This window comes from Elephantulus edwardii, unplaced genomic scaffold (genome assembly GCF_000299155.1).
Source record: "Elephantulus edwardii isolate Elephantulus edwardi_28Jun2011 unplaced genomic scaffold, EleEdw1.0 scaffold00062, whole genome shotgun sequence".
Classification (NCBI taxonomy): Eukaryota; Metazoa; Chordata; class Mammalia; order Macroscelidea; family Macroscelididae; genus Elephantulus; species Elephantulus edwardii.
Genome location: NW_006399812.1, coordinates 5,734,909 through 5,755,737, shown reverse-complemented (window position 1 = coordinate 5,755,737; position 20,829 = coordinate 5,734,909). Strand labels below are relative to the sequence as shown.

Genomic DNA, 20,829 nt, shown 5'->3' with positions numbered 1-20,829 from the left:
CTATAGTACACAGCAACAACACTGATACATAAGTATCTTGAGTTTCTGCTTTTAAATTTTTAAAATATATATGTAGAAGTGAAATTACTGAGTCTCGTGGTATTTCTGTATTTTTGAGAAAAATACAAACTGTTTTCTACCGTGATTATACAATTTTACATTTTTATCAGCAATAAGAATTCCAATTTCCTCCATGCCTTTGCCATCATTTTTTATTTTCTGCTCCTCATCCTTGCTCTTTTCTATCTTAACCATTCTCTCTCTCTCATAGACACACACACATACTCTTTAACACACATTGTCAACACACACAGCTTTTAACATGCATGCACACACACAGATATTGCAGGTGTGTGTATATAAATATATATCCTTAAAGACAGGAACATTCTTAAGACAGAGGAACGTTTACAGAGCAGAGTTTATTACAAAAGGGAGACACTTTCAGAAAGAGATGACTCATATCTTGCCTTTGAGTCAGAGCCAGCTTGTAGCTGACCTTCCTTTAGGCTTCAAAGACTGTGGACCACATGGGAAGAGATTGCCTTTCTTTTTCCTGAGGAGCCACTGCCACTGATGGACTTGAACCTCCAGAGAGGCTCCACCTTTGTGTTAGTAGAGCACCTCCATACGGATTATGCCAGCAGAGCTCCTTTTAACCATTTTAAGTGTGAGTAGATCTGTATTTTATTGTGGTTTTGACTTGCATCTCTCTCATGCCTGTGAAAGACCACTGGTGGTGTGTTGCTAACTGAAAGGAAGGCCAGCTGTTCGGAGGGAGAAAGATTAGACAGTCTTTCCCATAAAGATTTACAGCCTTGAAAACATGAATGGAAGGTCACTACAGGTTAGTAAGGAGTTGCCCTGCCAACTCAAAGGCAGGTATTTTGAATCTAAGAGCTGTTCTGTAGGAGGAAAGACAGTCTCCTGTGTGGGTGACTTCTGACTTGATGGTACACAATAGTAACATAGTAGTAATACATAATGCACTTTACAAAGTTTATTCTGAGGAGAAATGAAAGGAAACAGTGTGTTAAGAGGTTATAGTTACAGAAAAATATTGAAGCTTAGTGTGTTATATAGTTAATAAGTCAAGAGCAATGAATTTGTTTTCACATATTTTTCTTTTTTCTCTATACATATTTTTCTGCTTTTTTGTCAGCTCTTCCCCTCTCTGTACACATATGAAAGAATATATTTCTATATGATGAGATCATGTTGCATTTGAAGAAGTATATAGTTTTTATCTTCTTACTAGTAATTGTTATTGTTATATGCCATCAAGTCTGCTACAACACATAGCTACCCTGTGAACAACAAATCTGAACCTTAATCTGCCCTGTGATATCCTCATGATCTCCAGTGTATTCGAGGCTGTTGTTAAAAGTCAGTGTGTCATCCTGTATTGTTGAAGGTCCTCCTGCTCTGACTCTTCACCTTTCCCTACATGATGACCAAGGACAGACCCCTCTTGACAACCTAGCCAAAGTATGTGAGATGTAGTTTTGCCTGTAAGACAGGCTTCAAAGTTTAAAGTTCAGTTTGCAAGTTCATATATATGACAGGATATGTTTTCTAACCTCATAAAAAAGACTTAATTCAGAACACTTTTGTCTTAATAATTTAAAGTGAAATAGAAATATTTCCTTAATGTTTGGAAAACTTGAGGTTCACTTTTACTTTGTTATATATTTATTACATATTACTATTTAGAAAAAGAATTTATTTTCTCATTACTGACGAGAAAAAATCAAATAAAAACACCCCCAAAATAGAAATGATCGGTAGCATTCTTAGTGCTTTACCCAAACAGGTGGGAAATTCTTTGTCTCAATCATTGTGACTAAAGTTTTATTTGTATGACTCTATAACTCACTAAAATCCAGTAGTGTGTAGCTTATCAGAGTTTCCTGTTAACATATGTAATAGAAAAACACCGTAGCCTGCAATCCTGAAGGTGCACAGTTCAAATCCGCCAGATGCTTTGCTGGAGAAGGAGGGGCAGTCTCCTCCTGTGCCAATCAGATCTGACTCAGTGGTACACAGTGAGGAAAGAAAAGAAAAACAGCTCAGAAACCTGTTCAGTAAAGTCTATTTTGTCAAGATTTGGTAAGTTACCTGCTGATATGTATGCATACACAACCTACACAAGCCCAGTGACCACCACAATGGGCTTGAGCATGACAGGTCATAGTCAACTTGATAAGACCTGAGAACAACACCATGTCCACACATTCACACATTCGCCAAATGTCATCTGTCAGATTTCGTATTTCCTAAGTGCATATGCAAATTACTTTTGAGTAGCACTTTTTATTTTCTGTTTGTTTCAGGAAAATTAAATATCAACTGGAAAAATACCATGCAGTGTGTATAATGAGTAGAAATTCTGTATAATTACTGAGGATCAGTGATGTCAGTTTGGGGACTAAGATGTGCCTAATATAGGCCCTGGTGGTTTTAATCACTTGCTTATGGTGACCTGGTGGTAAGAAGCTGTGTGGCAGTCCCAAAGGCTCATGATTCGAATCCACCAGTTGCTCTACAAGAGAAAGATGGGCAGTCTCCTCCCATGCGATAAACTGCCTCGAAAAACCTGCCGGAAGGTCAGCTGTGGGTTAATTCCAACTGTACATTAAACAGCAATAATGCATCTGAGAGCTGGATAATGAATAAGGATTCATTTTATTCTTATTTTAGTCTTTTGGCAGTCTGTGAAATATTCAGTCCAATTCTTCATCTTTCTTCCATTGACCAACTCTCAAATGCATAGGAAGCAAATAAAAATACTATGGCTTGGCTTGGGTCAAGTGCACCTTAGTTTTTAAGCTGACATTGCTGTCATTTAGCACGTTAGGAGGTATTTGGCAGCACATTTTCCCAACAGCAAGAACTCTTTTGATGTCTTAACTTCTGCTATCATGGGTATTGATTGTGGATTCAAGTAAAATGAAATTGTTGAGAGCTTCGTTCTTTTCTCCATCTATCATAATGTTGTCTGTTGGCCCAATGATTAGGATTCTTTTTCTTAATGTTGAGATATAAAGGACATTAGAAGCTGTAGCCTTTAATATTCTGCAGCAAATGCTTCAAGTCTTTTTCACTTTCTGCAATCAAGGTTGTATCATCTATATGGTGCAGGTTGTTAATGAGTCTTCCTCCAATGCTGTGTCCACATTCTTCTTTATATAGCCCATCTTCTTGAATTATTTCCTCAGCACATGGATTGAATAGGTATATAGAAAGGACACAACCTCAGAAATCTATGCAGAAAACTCAAGCAAGATCCACACCTCATTCCATACACAAAAATCAACTCAAAATGAATCAAGGACCTTAGATAAAACTAAGGATCATAAACTTCATTAGAGAAAAGCTTGGAAGAACCCTAGAAGTCCTAATCCACAACATGAACAGTCTTCCAAGCATCCTGAAAAACCTACAACCAGAAGAGGATAAAATAGATGAAGGGGATCTTCTAAGAATCAAATCCCTGTGCACATCCAAAAACTTCTCTAGCAGGGTAAAAAGGGAAGCCACATACTGGGGGAAAATATTTGGCAATGACATGTCTGATAAGGGACTTATATCTAGATTTTTTAGACTACTTGAGCACCACAACAAGATAAAGGTAAACTACCCAGTTGCAAAATGGGCACAGGCTATGAACAGATATTTCACCAATGAAGACATTCAGATGGCAGAAAAAACACATGAAGAAGTGTTCAAAATCCCTAGCTCTAAGAGAGATGCAAATCAAAACAGCTATGAGATAACATCTCACCCCAGTAAGATTAGCAAAATTCAACAGAGCAGCAAACAACAAATGCTGGCGAGGTTTTGGAGAAACTGGGACCCTTATTCACTATTGGTGGGAGTGTAAAATTGTGCAAACCCTATGGAAAGCAGTATGGTGCTTTCTCAAAAAGTTGCAAATAGAAATATCATTCGACCTAGCCATTTCACTGGGAATATACCCTAAGGAAACCAGAACTGCCACTCAAGCAGATATATGCACACCCATGTATATTGCTGCTTTGTTTACAATAGTAAAGAGTTGGAAACAACTCAAGTGCCCATCAACAAACGAATGGATAGAGAAGCGGTGCTATAGTTACACATGGAATACTATGCTGCATTGAAAAACAAGGAACTCATGAAATATACAAAATGAATGACTTTGGAGGACATTATGCTGAGTGAAATATCTTAGTCACAAAAGGACGAATACAGCATAGTGCCACTGTTGTAAAATGGGAGTGACATCGGAGTTGGGGGGAGACTGAGAAAGATGGGATAAACTATGTATACTGCATTGAAACAGATGAGGGAGAGAACTATTTGAAATGAATTTGTTGTAGTTGTTTTTGGAATTGCCGTCAAGTCACTTGTGACTCATAGTGACCTAAACAGGCCTAAACCCTGCTCTGTTCCTTGCCAGTCTTAAAACTTCAACACACTTATCTCCCTTACCCTAGTCACTGAATCAATCCATCTCATAGAGGATCTTCCTCTCCTGCACTGTCCCTCCACCCTCTCAAGCATGACATCCCTCTCCAAGGACTCCTTGCAACATGTCCAGAGTATGTCAGCAAAGCTTCAGAATCTTTGCCTCCAAGGAGCAGCCTGGCTTCACCCTCTCCAGGATGAACTTGTTTGTTCTTCTTGCAGTCCATGGTATATTCAGTACTCTTCTACAGCACTAAAACTCAAAGGCATCAACTCTCCTTCTCTCATACTTAGTCATTGTCCAGCTCTCTGATGCATGGCAAGTAATGACAGAGAACATGGCCTATATCAGGTGCATTTTAGTCTCTTTGATTAGGTATTATTGTCATAACATGAGTCCAGATGAAGGCTGCATAGTGGAGTGAATTTAGGAGGGATTGTATAACAATGAAAGAATTTTACTTTTACTTTTCAAAGAGAAGTGCGAAATGGAAAGGTATGGGCAGGGAGAAAAGTGCAACAGTGAATGAATGGAAATCCAACATCTCTGTAAAATTTCATTATAAGTAATTGTAATGAAAAAAAAACCTGGGGAAAAATCACTGGGGAAAAAAAGAATAACTTTTTTTTAAATTTTATGTTCATTTGCTTACAAAGTTCATATACATTGTGTTTCACATTGTTCTTCATTCACATGTGTTTCATTCAATCATTCTCATTATGTTTTTTAAATTAATCACCATTGGATCATGCCCATCCTTACCCTGTCTTTTCAGGTCCCTGCCAGATCCTTCCCATTTCTTTCACCCCTCCCCTTCACCCACCAAATTGAGCAATCCTGTGGTTTCACCCCTACCAACCCTTACCCCTCCTACCTCTAACCCCCTTGGGTCCTCATAATTATACTGTTTGGTAATTTCTTTTACTCTGTTGGATCATCTTTTTTTTGAATGGGAACGAATATATATCTCTTCTAGTCAGTTGACTTTGTAGCTGTTTTCCAAATTTCTTGACATATGCTATTGAGCATTTCTAGGGCCACATCTCTTTGTTGAAACACCTCAATTGGTATTCCATCAATTTTTGGGATGTTTTTTCTAATGCCTTCAGTGAAGCTTGAAAGTTTTCCTTCAGGACAATTATTTCTTGAGAGAATATGCTACTTCTTGAAATAGTTTAGTGCTGGAAACTTGAAGGGGAACCTCACTCAGCATTTTTCAAACTGAAAGACTTTAAGAACAAATTCAAGCCTCAATGAGGTGCAACCGTGAAGGATTCTATGACAAAATAGTGAATGTTGCAGGAGGCATCAAGAAAGATGGAAGGAATATACAGAGTCACTGTACCCCACCAAAAAATTAACACCAGTTATTACAGAGATGCATATCAAAACAGCAGTGAGATACCACCATAACAACAACAGCAAAATTCAATAATGCATTAAACAACAAATGCTGGCAAGAGTGTAATGAAATTGGAACTCACGCTACTGGTTGATGTTACTGTGTTATGTCGAATACTACAGCTGACCGTCTAATGATCTTTCAGAGGAGTAAATTGCATGATAGGAGATTACCCATCTTTCTCTCTTGGAGCAGCTAGAGGATTCAAACTCTGTACCTTTGTGTTGGCTGCACAGTGTAAAATGGTGCAGCTACTGTGGAAAACAATTTGACTTTTCTTTAAAACAGTGACAATAGAAATGTCATTTTATCCAGTTTCCTACTTCTTAAATATATTCTTTATAAAGATGAGCTGTGATGATGATAAATGCACACTTATGTCTTTTGCTGCTTAGTTCACAATAGCAAAGCTGGAAATAACCAAAATCCCCATTGACAAAGGAATCTATAAAGAAATTGTGGTACAGGCATTGACCAACAATTAAAACTTAGTGAAGCACTACATGGCATGAATGAGTCTAGAGGACATTGTTGTACTTGTTATGTGCCATTGAATTGCTTGCAAATCATAGCAACCCTGTGTAGAGTAGCTCTGAACTCTGTCCTGTCCTGAGCCAAACTCACTGTCTCTGACACACCTACTCCCATTACGTAGTAACTGTGTCAATCTATCTCCTCCAGGATCTTCCTCTCTTGTGCTGTCCCTCCAGCCTTCCACTCATGATATCCTTCTCCAAGGACTGGTCCCTTCTAACAACCTGCCCGAAGTGTGTGAGATGGAGCTTCAAAAACTGTTTCCAAGGAGTAGCTTGGTTTTACCCTATCCAAGACAGACTTGTTTGTTCTTTTGGTAGTCAAGGACATTATACTGAGTGAAATAAGTCAATCACAGAAGGACACACACTATATACGGTGTCCAGCCACAACTGAATGGATTGAGAAATTGTGGTACATTCACACAATAGAATACTATGCAGTACTCAGGAACAACAATTTCAGAAAATAATACAGAACTGAGGAAAGACTAGAGAGCATTATGCTGAGTAAACTCAGTCTCATTAGGAAAAATACTGCATTAGACCTTTATTGTAAAAATAGAAAGATAACTAGTAAAACGTGTGTTGGGGTCCAGGGAGGAAGGAGTGGGAGCAGAGAGGTGAGGAGAGGCAGGGGCAGAACCACAGAGTTGCACAGTTTGGTGGGTGAAGGGAGAGTGAAGGAAAGAGGAAGGATCTAGGTGAAAAGACAAGGACAAGGTCCAATGGTGATGAGATTGATTGTATAAAACACAATATTAATGAAGAACAGTGTGAAGCACAATGTATACGAACTCTGTAAGCAAAATAATATAAAATTTTAAAAAATATAAAGAAACATTAACATGGAAAAGTTATTCTAATATAGTTAGTTATCAGGAAAAAGATAAGTAGGAGGGATAGATTCACAGATGATGAACACTCATTAACATGAGTGAAGGAAAAGACTGGAATGAGTGGATTATCAGACATTTGTGTGTTTTGTAAATGATGTTATTGAAACAAATGTCCATGAATGATTGATTTACAAAATAAGATGATTTGTAAACGTACACACAACTCAATTTAAAAAGTTTAAAACCACTAAATAAAGATCTTGGCTTTGCTGTTCAACAGTGTTTCATTGTCGGTATTTTTAAAAATTGGTCCTGTAAAAGTATATCCTTTTTAGGAATTCAGCACATTTTACTCTTTGACTCCTTCAGTATGGATTTATTTACTTAATACTACAGACTGAGCTCTGCAGTTCTCTTGATCCTGAAGAAGAACGGTAAGTTAATTAGAATGAAACACCAGTAATATTTTAAGCAGCTTTGAATTCTTATTTTGTGATAATTCTACTAAAAGAACATCATCTATCAGTAATAGTTTCTAATATTTTCACTGTCTACACTTTGTTAGCTATTTCTAGTAAAAACTAGGAGTGTGAGTTTTGGCAAAAGATATTGTTGCATTTTACTTGAATAGAATCAAATGAACTTTGTGAATTTTCCCTCCCATCTTCTGTAGATTATTGAGGTTGGACTTTGTGAAGTGTTTGAATTGATCAAGGAGACACGGTTTTCTCATCAGTCCCTCTGTCTCAGGAGCCTCCAAGCCCTGCTGAATGTACTTCAGGGTCAGCAGCCAGAAGGTCTGCAGTCAGAACCTCCCGAAGTCCTAGGTAAGAGCCCAGATTAACTCAGTGATGAGTTTTAAGCTAAATAGCTTCTCTTAGAAACACATACAGCAATGTTGAGTGCAGTCTTTAATTATGGAAATGAAACAATAAGGATATAAATTTTCATGTATTTACTAATTATATTTCCCTAAATTTATACTTTTAAGAGTTCAGACTGTATACCAGTGTTCAATGCAGCAACTATTCGTATTACCTAAATGTTGAAAAGAGCTCAAATCTCCATCAGCAGATCATGGTGTAGATAAAATGTGGCATATATATGTAATATTGCTCAGCCATAAAATGAAATGGTGTTCTGATACATGTTACAACATTAATGAGCTTTGAAAATACTGTACTTTCTGAAATAAGTCATCCACAAAAGGACAAATACTGTGAAATAAACAAATGCATAGATAAAAAAGACCAAAGGGATTTTCAGGGTTGGGTGGGATGAGGCAATGGGGTCATCATCTAGGGGCATGGAGTTGTTGCTAATGGCAGTAGAATAGAAAAGGATAATGGTAATAGTTCCACAGCATGATGATAGTAACTGTCACTTCCTTGATGTGTTTTTGTTATGTGTATTTTTATCATAAAAAAAGGTTAATTACTGATTATGCACAGATATTTCTTCATGATTATGATGACAAGGTGGAAAAGCTCCCATAAATTCTTGGAAACTAGAGATTATCCTCAATCCTTATAGTCTTGGTTTTGTTGTTGTTGTTGTTGATTGCCTTCAAGTAGAGCACAACTCATAGTGACCCTATGAACAAAAGGCCTGAAGCCTCTCTACAGCTATCAACATTTATCGAAGTTCATAGAATTTCCGGAGGCATGTTATTTAGGAAGTGGATGCCACTCCTGCTTCCAAATGTCTTTATTACCCTTGGCCCCAAATGAATAATATTCAGCCTTTCTGACTTTAAGTATTACCTTGGATTCATATGTAGTTTAAAAATAGGAAGGGGAAAAAAATGAATGGTACTGAGGCAACACAATTTCTTTTTTAGTAGAGGAATTTTTCTTTCTTAAAAAAAATTTTAAATCTTTAATTTGTTTTCAGGTGTTTGTTTCCAAAAGGAAAGAACACATAGCTCTAACACTTGTCCATCATTCTTTTTTTTATATGCCAAATATTATTCTTTATATTATGGATGAAGCTTGTTGAATTAGTAGCAACTTCCATTAGATGTATTTGCTTTTTTAAATGATGTTTTAATTTTAATAATTTCATGCTATTGACCTAAGCGTAAACAATGTGTACAAAGGAAGCAGCAGTTTATACATTTAGCAATTTCTCTTCTTGGGTGTTAACCACAGGCCTTCAAAGAATCTAGAGTTTTCTAGATTATTTTGGTATCATAAGCAAAGTTCAAAACTGTACTTTTAACCATTGGTATGGATCAGAGTTATCTAGACCCTGCGTAAAAAGTTTCTAATTTAGTAGATCTGGACTAGGACTGAATAATTTGCATTTCTTGTCATAATGCCATGGGGGAAAGATGGGCATTCTCCTCCAGTGAGATTTACTGCCTGTGAAAACCCATCAGAGAGTCACCTATGAGTTGGTTCCAACTTGACAGTACACAACAGCAGTCATAGTGCTAACCAGAGGCTGTGTGTTCTCAGTAGTTCAAATCCACTGGTATCTCCAAGAGAGAAAGATGGACATTTTCCTTCCTTAAGATTTATAGCCTCAGAAATCCAGTGGTGGTTTACTATGAATTGGAATCAACTCGATGACAGTGTATTTGAGTTTTTAATTTTTAATAAGGTCCCTGCTAATGCTGTTGGTCTGAATATCATTACTGCTGATGTCACATATAAGACTTTTATATCTTTTGGTTTTCAAATTGTATATAACATTTTACCTCTAAGTTGAATTATTTTCTTGTTTTATTTTAGTGGGATGAGGATACTAATTATTCTTGCCATTAAAATAAATGGAAGATATTTAAAAACAGTAACCCACCTCCTTTTAGATAATATTAAATGCTTCTAGTGAATAAAATGTATCATGTAACATATTATTAAGAAACAGACACCGCCTTTTTATTCGCACTAACAGTGGTTAACACCAGTAAACAGTATTAGTGCTGTGATATACTGCGTAATCTGGTTACAGTCTGGAGGGAGTCGTGCTGCTAACCCAATAGCTATGCTTGTGTCTTGTCTGGTAGCTTGAATTTACTCAGTGCTTCTGGGAGGAAGATGAGCAGTCTCTTCCTGTGCAGTTTGCAGTCTTGGAAACCCAGTGGAGGATCACAATTAGTCAATTCCGACTCCTCCTCAATGAGATTGGATTTTGATAAAATTTTACGGAAATATTCTTTGAATATATGTTAATGGTTTTACCTAGCTTTGCTTGTGAATTAACAAATTATTGGAATATTTAAAATATCTGTTGCCTTCTGTATTTCTTATTTCTTAACTGGAACATGCTTGTTATTTATTTGTTCCTAGTCCGTTGTCTCCTATCAGTGTATGTTTTAAATTGTAGTCAGTCAATACAGATTATTCTTTTAACAATTTTTTAAGATAATTTCAAATATCAAGAAAAAAGTTGTTTTCTATGTAATCTACTGGTAAATTCATTCATTTTTTTCTTAAAGTCCTTTTTAAATAAAATTTTTTATTTTAACAAAAGTTTACAGAAAAGTGGGATTTTCATTCATTTGTTGTTGCACGTTTTCTTCCCTCTCCCTCCTCTTAGCCTCCTCCAGTTCCTTTTTAAAAACTATTTGTTCATTGTTGTACAATTTCTTTCCTCTCCTCACCTCCCCTCTCCTCCCCCCATTCCTTTTTGCAGTGTACCTCTTATTATGGAGCCTTGTTTTACATATGATGCCTAATCATATATTCCATTTAAACCGTTCTCTCCCTCATACGTTCCAATACAGTGTTTATTATCGATTTACTCTTTTCCTGGTCTCCTCCCAATGCCCCATGTCAGTTGTGCTTCATAATAGTGGTATTATGCAGTATTTGTCCTTTTGAGACCAAGACATTTGACTCAGCAAAGTATCCTCCATGGTCACCCATGTTGTGTAATGTTTTTTTCCAATTTGTTATTTTTCAGCACTACATAGTATTCCATTGTGTGAATATACTATTGTTTTTCTATTCATTCGCTTGTTGGAAACTGGGGTTATTTCATCTCGTTACTATTATGAACAACACAGCAATAAACCTGGAAATGCATACTCTGTTTCAATGGCAGTTTTGGTTTCTTTTTTTTAATTCCTTTTTTATTTTAGTAAGAAGCAATATCTAAAAATATACTTTATAAAATACATATTTATAAATTAAAATCATCTATAAAAATAAAACAAGGCAATTTTTTCTTATAATCCCAGGATTGTTTTCATTTAAAATATAGGAAATTTCTCATTTATGTTTGAACAATTAACAGTTAACTATTTGAGGGTTTTGAAAATCATAAATGTTGTTACTAGGTCTTCTGGTTTCTTTGTTGTTGTTGTTATGTGCCATCGAGTCGTTTCCGACTCATAGCGACCCTATGCACAACAGCCTTAAACCCTGCTCTATCCTGCGCCAACCGCACCGCCTCTGACACACCCATCCCGATTACCCCAGTCACTGAATCAATCCATCTCATAGAGGGTCTTCCCCTCCTGCGCTGTCCCTCCACCCTGCCAAGCATGATGTCCCTCTCCAAGGACCCGTCCCTCCTGGCAACATGTCCAAAGTATGTCAGACGAAGCCCCAGAATCCTTGCCTCCAAGGAGCAGCTTGGTTTAATCCTCTCCAAGATGAATCTGTTTGTTTTCCTGGCAGTCCAGGGTACATTCAGTACCCTTCTCCAGCACCACAGCTTGTCAAAAGCATCCACTCTCCTTTTAGAGTATATATATTCCCATTAGTACAATTGCTGGGTCAAGTGGTATTTCTATTTCCAACTTTTTTAAGGAAGCACCAAGCTACCTTCCATAGTAGCTAAACCACTTTACACTTCTACCAGCGGTGAATAAAGGTTGTAGTCTCTTCACAACCTTGTCAGCATTTGTTGTTTGTTGTTCTGTTGAACTTTGCTATTGTTTCTTTCAAGATGATATCTCAGTTGTTTTTATCAAATTCTTTAATCTCTTTTACTATTTTTTTCAATTCTCTCTAATTGCTGTACTGCTTTCATTAATTTTACGTGCAAGAGATTTGTCCTTCATATTTTTTAGTTAGCTCCAAGGTGTTTTTCTTTAAAAATCTTACTAGTTTTGAAGCCTGTCGCTCTTTCTCCTTTGATCTAGTTAACTTTTTTCCATATGCTTGGTTATTTCTTATTATTCCTGCAATCTAATATTAGATTATGATCATTCGTATGCACAAAACTTATCTTTACAAATGAATTTTTATTTACTCATAATTACTTTTAAAAAGAAATCACTTTTCTTTTATCCATGTTTCAGTTCCATTTAAGATTAGGTTGAATATTGTCAGTTGTTCCCTTAACTATACATTCTTAGTTTACATTTGCAAAATTGTATGCTAAATTTTATTGGGCTATGTATTTATTCAACTGAAATATTGAAGTGCTTCCTATTGTGCTAAGAGACTGATGCTACAGTTGTGAAGAGCAGTAGATAGCATTGTTGTCATAGGGAATTTAACGGGAGTTGGATAGAAATGTGGATTAATCATATGGAGTGAAGCAAATAGGTTTGCTTCTGAGAAACTATATTCCTGACAATGTGATATTTGAGGTTTCAGGATATAAAGAAAGTAGTCAGATTATAATTGTTATAGTGAAAAATGACAAGGGTAGCATATAGAAAGACTCAGAGGCAGAAAAAAGGAAGGACTGAAAAAATATTAGTTTGATTAGTCTGTGAAGAGATGGAGCAAAAGACTTATGCAATATGAAGGGATGCAGGAAAGAGATCATGAGTTCTATGGGCTGTACTAAGGAATTTGGTTATTACTGGAATTGGATGGAAGGTCACTGTCTCACTGCCTATATGTTGTATTCATTTTCTGAAATTATTAAAAAGAAGTATGGACAGACAGAATGAAGAGAATAGAAAGAAAGGAAATACAGATGAAAACATGGAAGGAAGAAAGATGATTGTGTAGAAAAGAAAGGATGTACGGAATAAAGATGAAGAATAGCGAAATAAGGAGAGAATGGAGAAAGGAAAGGAGAGAGAGAAGGAAATAACAAAAGGATACATGGATTTTAGATAATGACTCATATTTTTGGTTTAAGATTTCATTTTGGCTATGTAAGTGAAAGGTAGAAGATAATTTATGACTATATTTTCAGTAGTCTAGTTAAGAGATCATCATCAAGAAGATAAATATTCTCACCATGAGGCCAATTTGGCAACACTATGATAGATGGAGAAGAGAGTGAGGTTGTTTATAACTTTAGTTTGCTTGGCTCTGCCATCAACACTCTTGGCACCAGCAGTCAAGAAAGCAAACGATGAACTGTTCTGGGGAAAGCTGCTCTCAGGGACCTCTCACAAGTGGTGAAGAGCTATGATGTCTGTCTGGAGACTAAGGTGTGCCTGATTCAGGATATGCTCTTTGCATTTACTTGCTGTGCAACAGAGATCTGTACTGTGACCAAGGATGACAGTAGAAGAATTGATGCCTTTGAATTGTGGTACTGGAGAAGATTACTGAACATACCAGGCTGCTCTTTGGAGGCAAGAATTTTGAAGTTCTGTCTCACATACTTTGGGCATGTGGCTAGGAGAGACAAATCCCTGGAGAAGGACATTATATTTGGAATGGTTAAGGGACAGCACAGAAAGAAAAGCCCCAGATGAGAAGGATTGTTAGAGTAACTGGGATTATTGGGGTAGGTGTGTTGGAGACAATGTAGGTGTGTCAGAGCTGTTGTTCATAGGGGCACTATTAGCCCCAGGCAACTCAATGATACATGATGACAACAACAACATAACAGATTGGAAAGATAGTGGTGAGATGAAGGTAAGAAGAAAAGTCAGTGAGTAAAATTGTTGTTGTTAGGTGCCATCAAGTTGAGTATTACTCAAAGTAACCCTGAGAACAAAAGATCTGAAACCAGTCCTGTCCTGTGCTATTTTCACACTTCCTGACACAAGAGCCCATTGCAGCAGTCACCCTCTCAGTCCACCTGGTTGAGAGTATTCCTCTCCTTCGCTGATCCTCCACCCTTTCCAACATCATGTCCTTCTCCAAGGAATAGCACCTTCTAGCAATATGTCCAAAGTATGTTAGGTGAAGCCTCATCATTCTGGCTCCAAAGAGCAATCTGGCCGCAGCCTCTCCAAGACATGCCTATTCATTTTCTTGGCCATCCATGGAATGTTCATTGCTTTTCTCCAACACCACAGCTCAAAGCCATCAATTCTTCTTCTGTCATTCTTATTCATTGTCCAGGACTCAAATGCATAGCTAGTAATTGGAAAGACCATGGCCTGAATCAGACACACCTTAGTTCTCAAGCAGACGTCACTACTCAGTAATTTGCAAAGGTCCGTAACTGCAGTTTGACTGTGTCGATCATGACGAGTTGTGGCTGACATTGAGAAGAATGAAAATCCCAGAGCACTTGATTGTGCTTATGACAAACCTATACCTGGAGTAGGAAGCTCTTGTGTTAGTTAATGGAGCACTGCATGGTTTGGAATTGGGAAGGAAGTGTGTCAGGGATGTATTCTGTCTCCATAACTGTTCAGTCTCTATGCTGAGCAAATTATCTAAGAAGCTGGACTCGGTGAAGAGGAGTGTGACATCAAGATTGAATGGAGACTCATGAATAACCTGCATTATGCAGATGATACAACTTGCTTGCTGAAAGTGTGGAGGGTTTGAAGCACTTGTTGCAGAGGATCAAGGAATGCAGCCTTCAGTATGTATTGTGTCTCAATGTCAAGAAAACAAAGATTCTTACCACTGGACCAATAGGCTATGTCATGATGAATGGAGAGGAGATTGAAACTGTCAATAGCTTCATCTTGCTTTGATCCACAGTTAACTCCCTTGGTACCAGCAGTCAGGAAATAAGGAGACACGTTCCAATGGGAAAATCTGCAGTTAGGGAGATAGAATTAATAAAACTTAATTTGGGATTAGATATGGAACATGATGGAAAGATGGCTTTGAAAATGACTCATATGTTTCTGAGTTACTGAGTGAATCATACATATTTTCAGAGAATGACAGTACATTAACTTTTTTTTTCTTGCTTGCTTCCATCTTTTCATCTTTTTATTGTAGCCATTGCTTTTTGTGACTGTCGCTCTATCCTGCTAATTATTCTCTCGCTTTTTTTATTATTATTATTCACACTTTTAAGTATTTTCACATTTCATTCAATACAGGAAATAACCAGAGGATGTCTGCTGATTCCATCTTGGATGGAGTTGTTCCAGGGAATCTTTTATGACTACTTCTGATAAAGTTTCTGCGTTAAGTTTTCCATCTTTACCACTAAATGATTTTAAGATTTTGGAACACTTAAAAAAATTGTAGTTTGAGTGAAAGTTAGAAAGCAAATTACTCTCAGTAATCTATTCGTACACATTTTATGCTACAATATTAATTTCACTAACAGTGAAACACTTTTCTCCCTTGTTCCAGTTTGGGAAATTTTTTCCTAACTTCTATGTTTCTCATTCCATTATTCATTAAAGGAAGATAACAGTCCTACTAACTTAGAGGCTTTTAAGTGTTATAAAATGGATTTAATACTCTGTAGGTGTGAAGTGTTGTTATGTTAAAGGAAAAGTAAATTTTATATTGTAGGATATATTTTATAATTTTACAAGTATATACATTTATGGACAGTTAATAATTTAAGAAGCCCATATATCTTTTCAATCTAAATAGTAAAGTAAGCACAGTGAGTTGTCTATTATTTAATAGAATGAATTTTTTTTCACCCCGTAAATGCCTTTAGAAACATATATTTTAAACTACCATTGATAGATCTCATCTTTTTTTTTTTTTTATTTTTTTTTAAATTTTTTTTTTACAGAGGTTTTGGATTTCCATTCATTCATTGCCGCAATTTTCTCCCTGCCCACCCCTCCCTACCAGCTCGCTTCCCCCTCCGAAGAGAGAAAAAAAAAAAAGAAAAAAAATTCCTTCATTAGTATACAATTCCCAGATCTCATCTCTTAAAGAGGAATTGAACTAAATGCTCTTTAAGGCTTTGTTATATAAATATTTTAACTTTTTAGGGGGGATAAAGCATAACTACAAAGAATTTATGTAATTATATATACTACCTTAAATATATTTTGTAATGTAGCAAGATGTATATGATGTTCTTTATTTTGGACAAATAAAATTGAATTATATTTCATCTACAGAGTCTCTCTTCCAACTCCTTTTGGAAATCACTGTTCGAAGTACTGGCATGAATGACAGCACAGGACAGTCCCTGACAGCACTTTCCTGTGCTTGCCTCTTTAGTCTGGTGGCTTCTTGGGGAGAAACAGGAAGAACACTTCAGGCCATCTCTGCTATCCTCACAAACAATGGCAGCCATGCTTGCCAAACTATTCAGGTATTGTATATTTACTGCTGTTTAGAGACTCCTTCTCAGCTTTTAAGTATTTGTTATATATTATAGGGCATGATGTCTGTCCAGTATATTTTTTTAATTTAGTTTCGTTCTGTAATTAGTTTTGTGTTTGTATGTGTGTGTTAAGTTTTGAAACTTAATTATGGAATAAGCTTCACCACTTTTAGTAGAGGAAGGTACAGTTCACTGTATATAAAAACTTGATTTCTTTTTTTTTAGGGCACTTTAAATATTAAGAAATTAAAGACCCTATACTTGGCCTTTCTCTGGTCTCTTAGACAACACCCAGGACAGCTGAAGAGCTGCTTCTGTCCTGATGGTAGTAGGACAAAGACAACAGACAGAGCGCATGAGTCATTTTCTGGGGTTTACTCAGAGATCTCAAAATCTCCTTTTCAATTATGAGTAGGCTCCTGAATCTTTATTTTGACTCCTAATCTTACTCTGTTCTCTGTTCGACCTGGAATCTTCCTGTACTTTTTTTCATGGCCCTTAATAATTTTGATGTTTATCTCCTGCAGTTGTTTTGAAGTTCTTCTCTGTAGATTGGCTTTCAGAATTCTGAAAAAACTTAAATATATATTTAAAATGTATGAATCTTTGTTAAATTTTAGTAAAAGAACCCGAGGAATTATTTATTCTATACCAACATAATGGACAGTGGCTGTGGCAGTGGCTTTAGGTCAGCTCCAGTTCATATCTGCCCTATGTACATACAGTGTAATGAAGTCCTATCTGGCTCTGCACCACCTTCATAGCTTCTGTTTGCTTTAGTGAATTTAAACAGTTCAATTTAGTAGATTTCCGTGGAGATTCATGTTTATACAGTTTTAGGAATAATAGTGATACTCACAACTGAGGTACATAAACTAGGTTTGTAGAAACCCTCCCATAAGAGAAGAAGTGAGAGCTAAAGGATGAAACTTTGACAGCAGATTTCCCCGAGGCAATGCGTTTTTTGATTTCTTGACTGACTGTTGCCGTCAAAGGTGTTGATTATGAATCCAAGTAAAATGAAATACTTGACTTCCGTATTTTCTTCATCATGCTATTGTCTGTTGGTCCAGTAGTAAGGATTTTTAGTTTCTTGATGTTGAGATGTAATCCATATAGAAGACTGTATGTAGTCTTAGATATTCTATAGTAAGTGCTCCGAGTCTTCTTCACTTTCTCCAGGTAAGGTTGTATCATCTACATAATGCAGCTTATTAGTCCGTTTCCTTTCAATCCTTATTCCACATTCTTCTTCATTTAGTCCAGTTTCTGAAAGGATTTGTTCAGCATGTGGTTGTTACAAGGTTCTGTCCGGTCAAATATGACCCATAGTGACCCTGTGAGCAACAACAGATCTGAACACTGTTCTATCCTGTGCCTTCCTTACAATCTCTGACAGACTCGAACCCGTTGTTGCAGTCACTATGTCAGTCCATTTGGTTGAGGCTCTTCCTCTCTTTCACTGACTCTACACTTTTCCTATCATGATGCCGCTTTTCCAGGAATAGCCTCTCCTAGAAACATGCTCAAAGTGTATGAGTTGAAGCTTTGTTGTTGTTGCCTCCTTGGAACACTCTGGCTAGACCTTTTCTCCAAGACATATCTGTTTGTTCTTTTGACTGTCCATGGAATATTCGGTACTCTTCACCAACAGCACAGCTTAAAGATATTGCTTCTTCTGTCATCCTTATTCATTGTCCAGCAGTCAGATGCATAGCAAGCGATCGAAGAGACTATGGCCTGGATCAGGCGTACCTTAGTCCTCAAACTAACATCATTGGTCCTCAATACTTTGGAGAGATCCCTGACTGTACACTTTGCTGGTGCAGTGTGGCTCCTGATCTCCTGACAGCTAGTACCAAGGGTCTTGATTATGTATCAAAGTAAGATGAAGTCATTGACAGTTTCAGTCTTTTGTCCATCAATCATGATGTTGCCTTTTGATCCAGTTGTGAGAATTTTTGTTTCTTGATGTTGAGATGCAATCTATGTTGAGGCTGTAGTCTTTGATCTTCTGCAGCAAGCACTTCAAGTCCTACTCACTTTTAGCAAGAAGTGTTGTGCTATTGCATAACGTAGGTTATTTATGGGTCTTTCTCTGCATTCTTCTTCATAGAGTCTAGTTTGTTGAATAATTTGCTCAGCATACAGATTGATTAGGTATGAAGAAAAGATACAAGTCTGGTACACATTTATTATTATTATTATTATTTATTATTATTTTAAGCCATGTAATAGTGATCTCTTGCTCTGTTTACACCGCAGCCTCTTGATCTATATGGGTTTCTCATGAGCACAACTAAGTGCTCTGGGATTCCCGTTCACATCATTGTTAGCCGTAATTTGTCCTGATCCATGCAGTCAAATGCCTTTGAATAGTAAGTAAAGCACAAATGAACATTTTTATCATATTCTTTGCTTTCAACTAGGATCTGTCTGACAATGAGAGCTCTGGTCCCATGGCCTCGTCTAAATCCATCTTGATCTTTTTAGATCAACATCTCTTGATGTTTTCTATGTAGTATTCTAGCTTTTTTTTAATTATTTTTTGGCGGCTTTTTCTTGCATGTGATAATAATGATAATATTTGATAATTTCACATTCACCTGGCTCACATTTATGCAGAATGGGCACAAATGTACTCAGCATAGAGATTGAATAAATATGGAGAAAAAATATACACACCCTTTCTGATAAATATTATACCCATCCATTAGGCTAACAAAACTACAAAGTCTCGGGCTCAGCACCTGAAATTTTTCTATAGGGTCTCCTCTTTCTTTCCATCCCAAACTCCAGCCAAAAATTTCTTCTATTAAAGCTTGCAGTGTACTTTATGGACCCTTTGGTAGAGATCCTTCCCCTACCAAATTAATTTTTAAAAGTTACTGGCTTGACTTTGGAAAGGGGAAAATCTTCCTGAGAATGCATAACTAACATTGATACCTAAATTCATCTTCCAAAAAGCTAGTCTGAGAATACTGTGAAGTGTTTTATTGACAAAGATGAAGTGCTTTTTGAAAGAATGTACAAAAACAATAATTACTATAATAAAAGAAACATTGGATAAAAGTAGAGATGAGAAAGTTTAGTTCTCTAAGAAAACTATCTTTAGATTTTTTATAAGGATAAGTGAAGAAATTGCCTATAATAAACAATAAATTATTTTTTTAAAAAAGCAGTGATCAACATATAATTTTTGAAAGTGAAAGAATGTTGTTGTTGTAAAGTACCATCAAGTAGCTTGCAACTCATAGCAGCCATCTGTACATACAGCAGTTCTGAGCCCTCCTCTATGCTATTTCAACCTCATCGTCTCCAAGTAGGAAGGTTGAGGATTTCAGTTTGAAAACCTTCCCAGAGGGGAGGGCAAGACAGAAAAGAAATTAAATAATATAAAATTTTATTACTGAGAAAACATCTAGAAATTCCAGTATATAATAGTGGTTTTGGTAGAGAGAAGGAAATGGCCTAAGAAACATTATAAGAAGTTGTAGACTCCAGAAATAAAAATTTTCCAATTGACAAGACACAGACTCAATGTGCAACACATGAAATAAAATTGATTCATACCAAGGTATGACATGCAAATATAAAACCAGAGCATTGCACTTCTTAAAAGCATACTTGCAACTGGACCATAACAGAACAATGTGTTCATAGTTCTGAGGGAAAATGACAACCCTGCCATCAGTCCAAGATAGAAGTTGCTGTTGGACATGCAAGGTGTTAAAATAATTTTACCTTCTGTGTACACATATAGTAGTCAGAAAGCTTGGAAAGCCCATGGAACAACCAGTCCAGATGGGAGAAGGAAATCCAGGTTACTGAGGGTGAAAATTAGAAATACTATGATAAGCCTTTTGAGAAGAATCAGAGTAATAGGTATACATATTGAGGAAACTTAGCAAATGTAATAATGATACAATTATTGATTCGAGATTTAAAAAAAAACAAAAAAAACCAAAACCTAACATGAAAGTGACTCTGCTGTATTGTCTGTTGTAAAATATGTGCACATGCGGTTGTTAGACGCAGTCACCTCAGCTACTACTGACAGCAACCCAGTGAACAGATCAACACTTTGCACTGCCTTGCACCATCATCACAATATTAACCATGCTCAGGCTCATTTTTACAGTGACTTTTTTCACTTTGTTTCACTGAGAGTTTTCCTGACCCTGTACTTTTTTCCAAGCACAATGTCTTTTTCCAAGGTCTTGTTCCGCTTAACAACATGCACAA

General features: G+C 36.6%; 1 protein-coding gene across 1 annotated transcript in view; it reads left to right on the top strand.

The window, feature by feature from the left end:
- MYCBP2 (MYC binding protein 2, E3 ubiquitin protein ligase) overlaps window positions 1-20,829 on the top strand; it is a 377,715-nt gene that overhangs the window by 71,217 nt on the left and 285,669 nt on the right. The window contains exons 4-5 of the mRNA XM_006887864.1: window positions 7,898-8,051; window positions 16,376-16,572. Coding sequence (XP_006887926.1) covers window positions 7,898-8,051; window positions 16,376-16,572 — 351 coding nt within the window. The remainder of the gene's footprint in view (window positions 1-7,897; window positions 8,052-16,375; window positions 16,573-20,829) is intronic.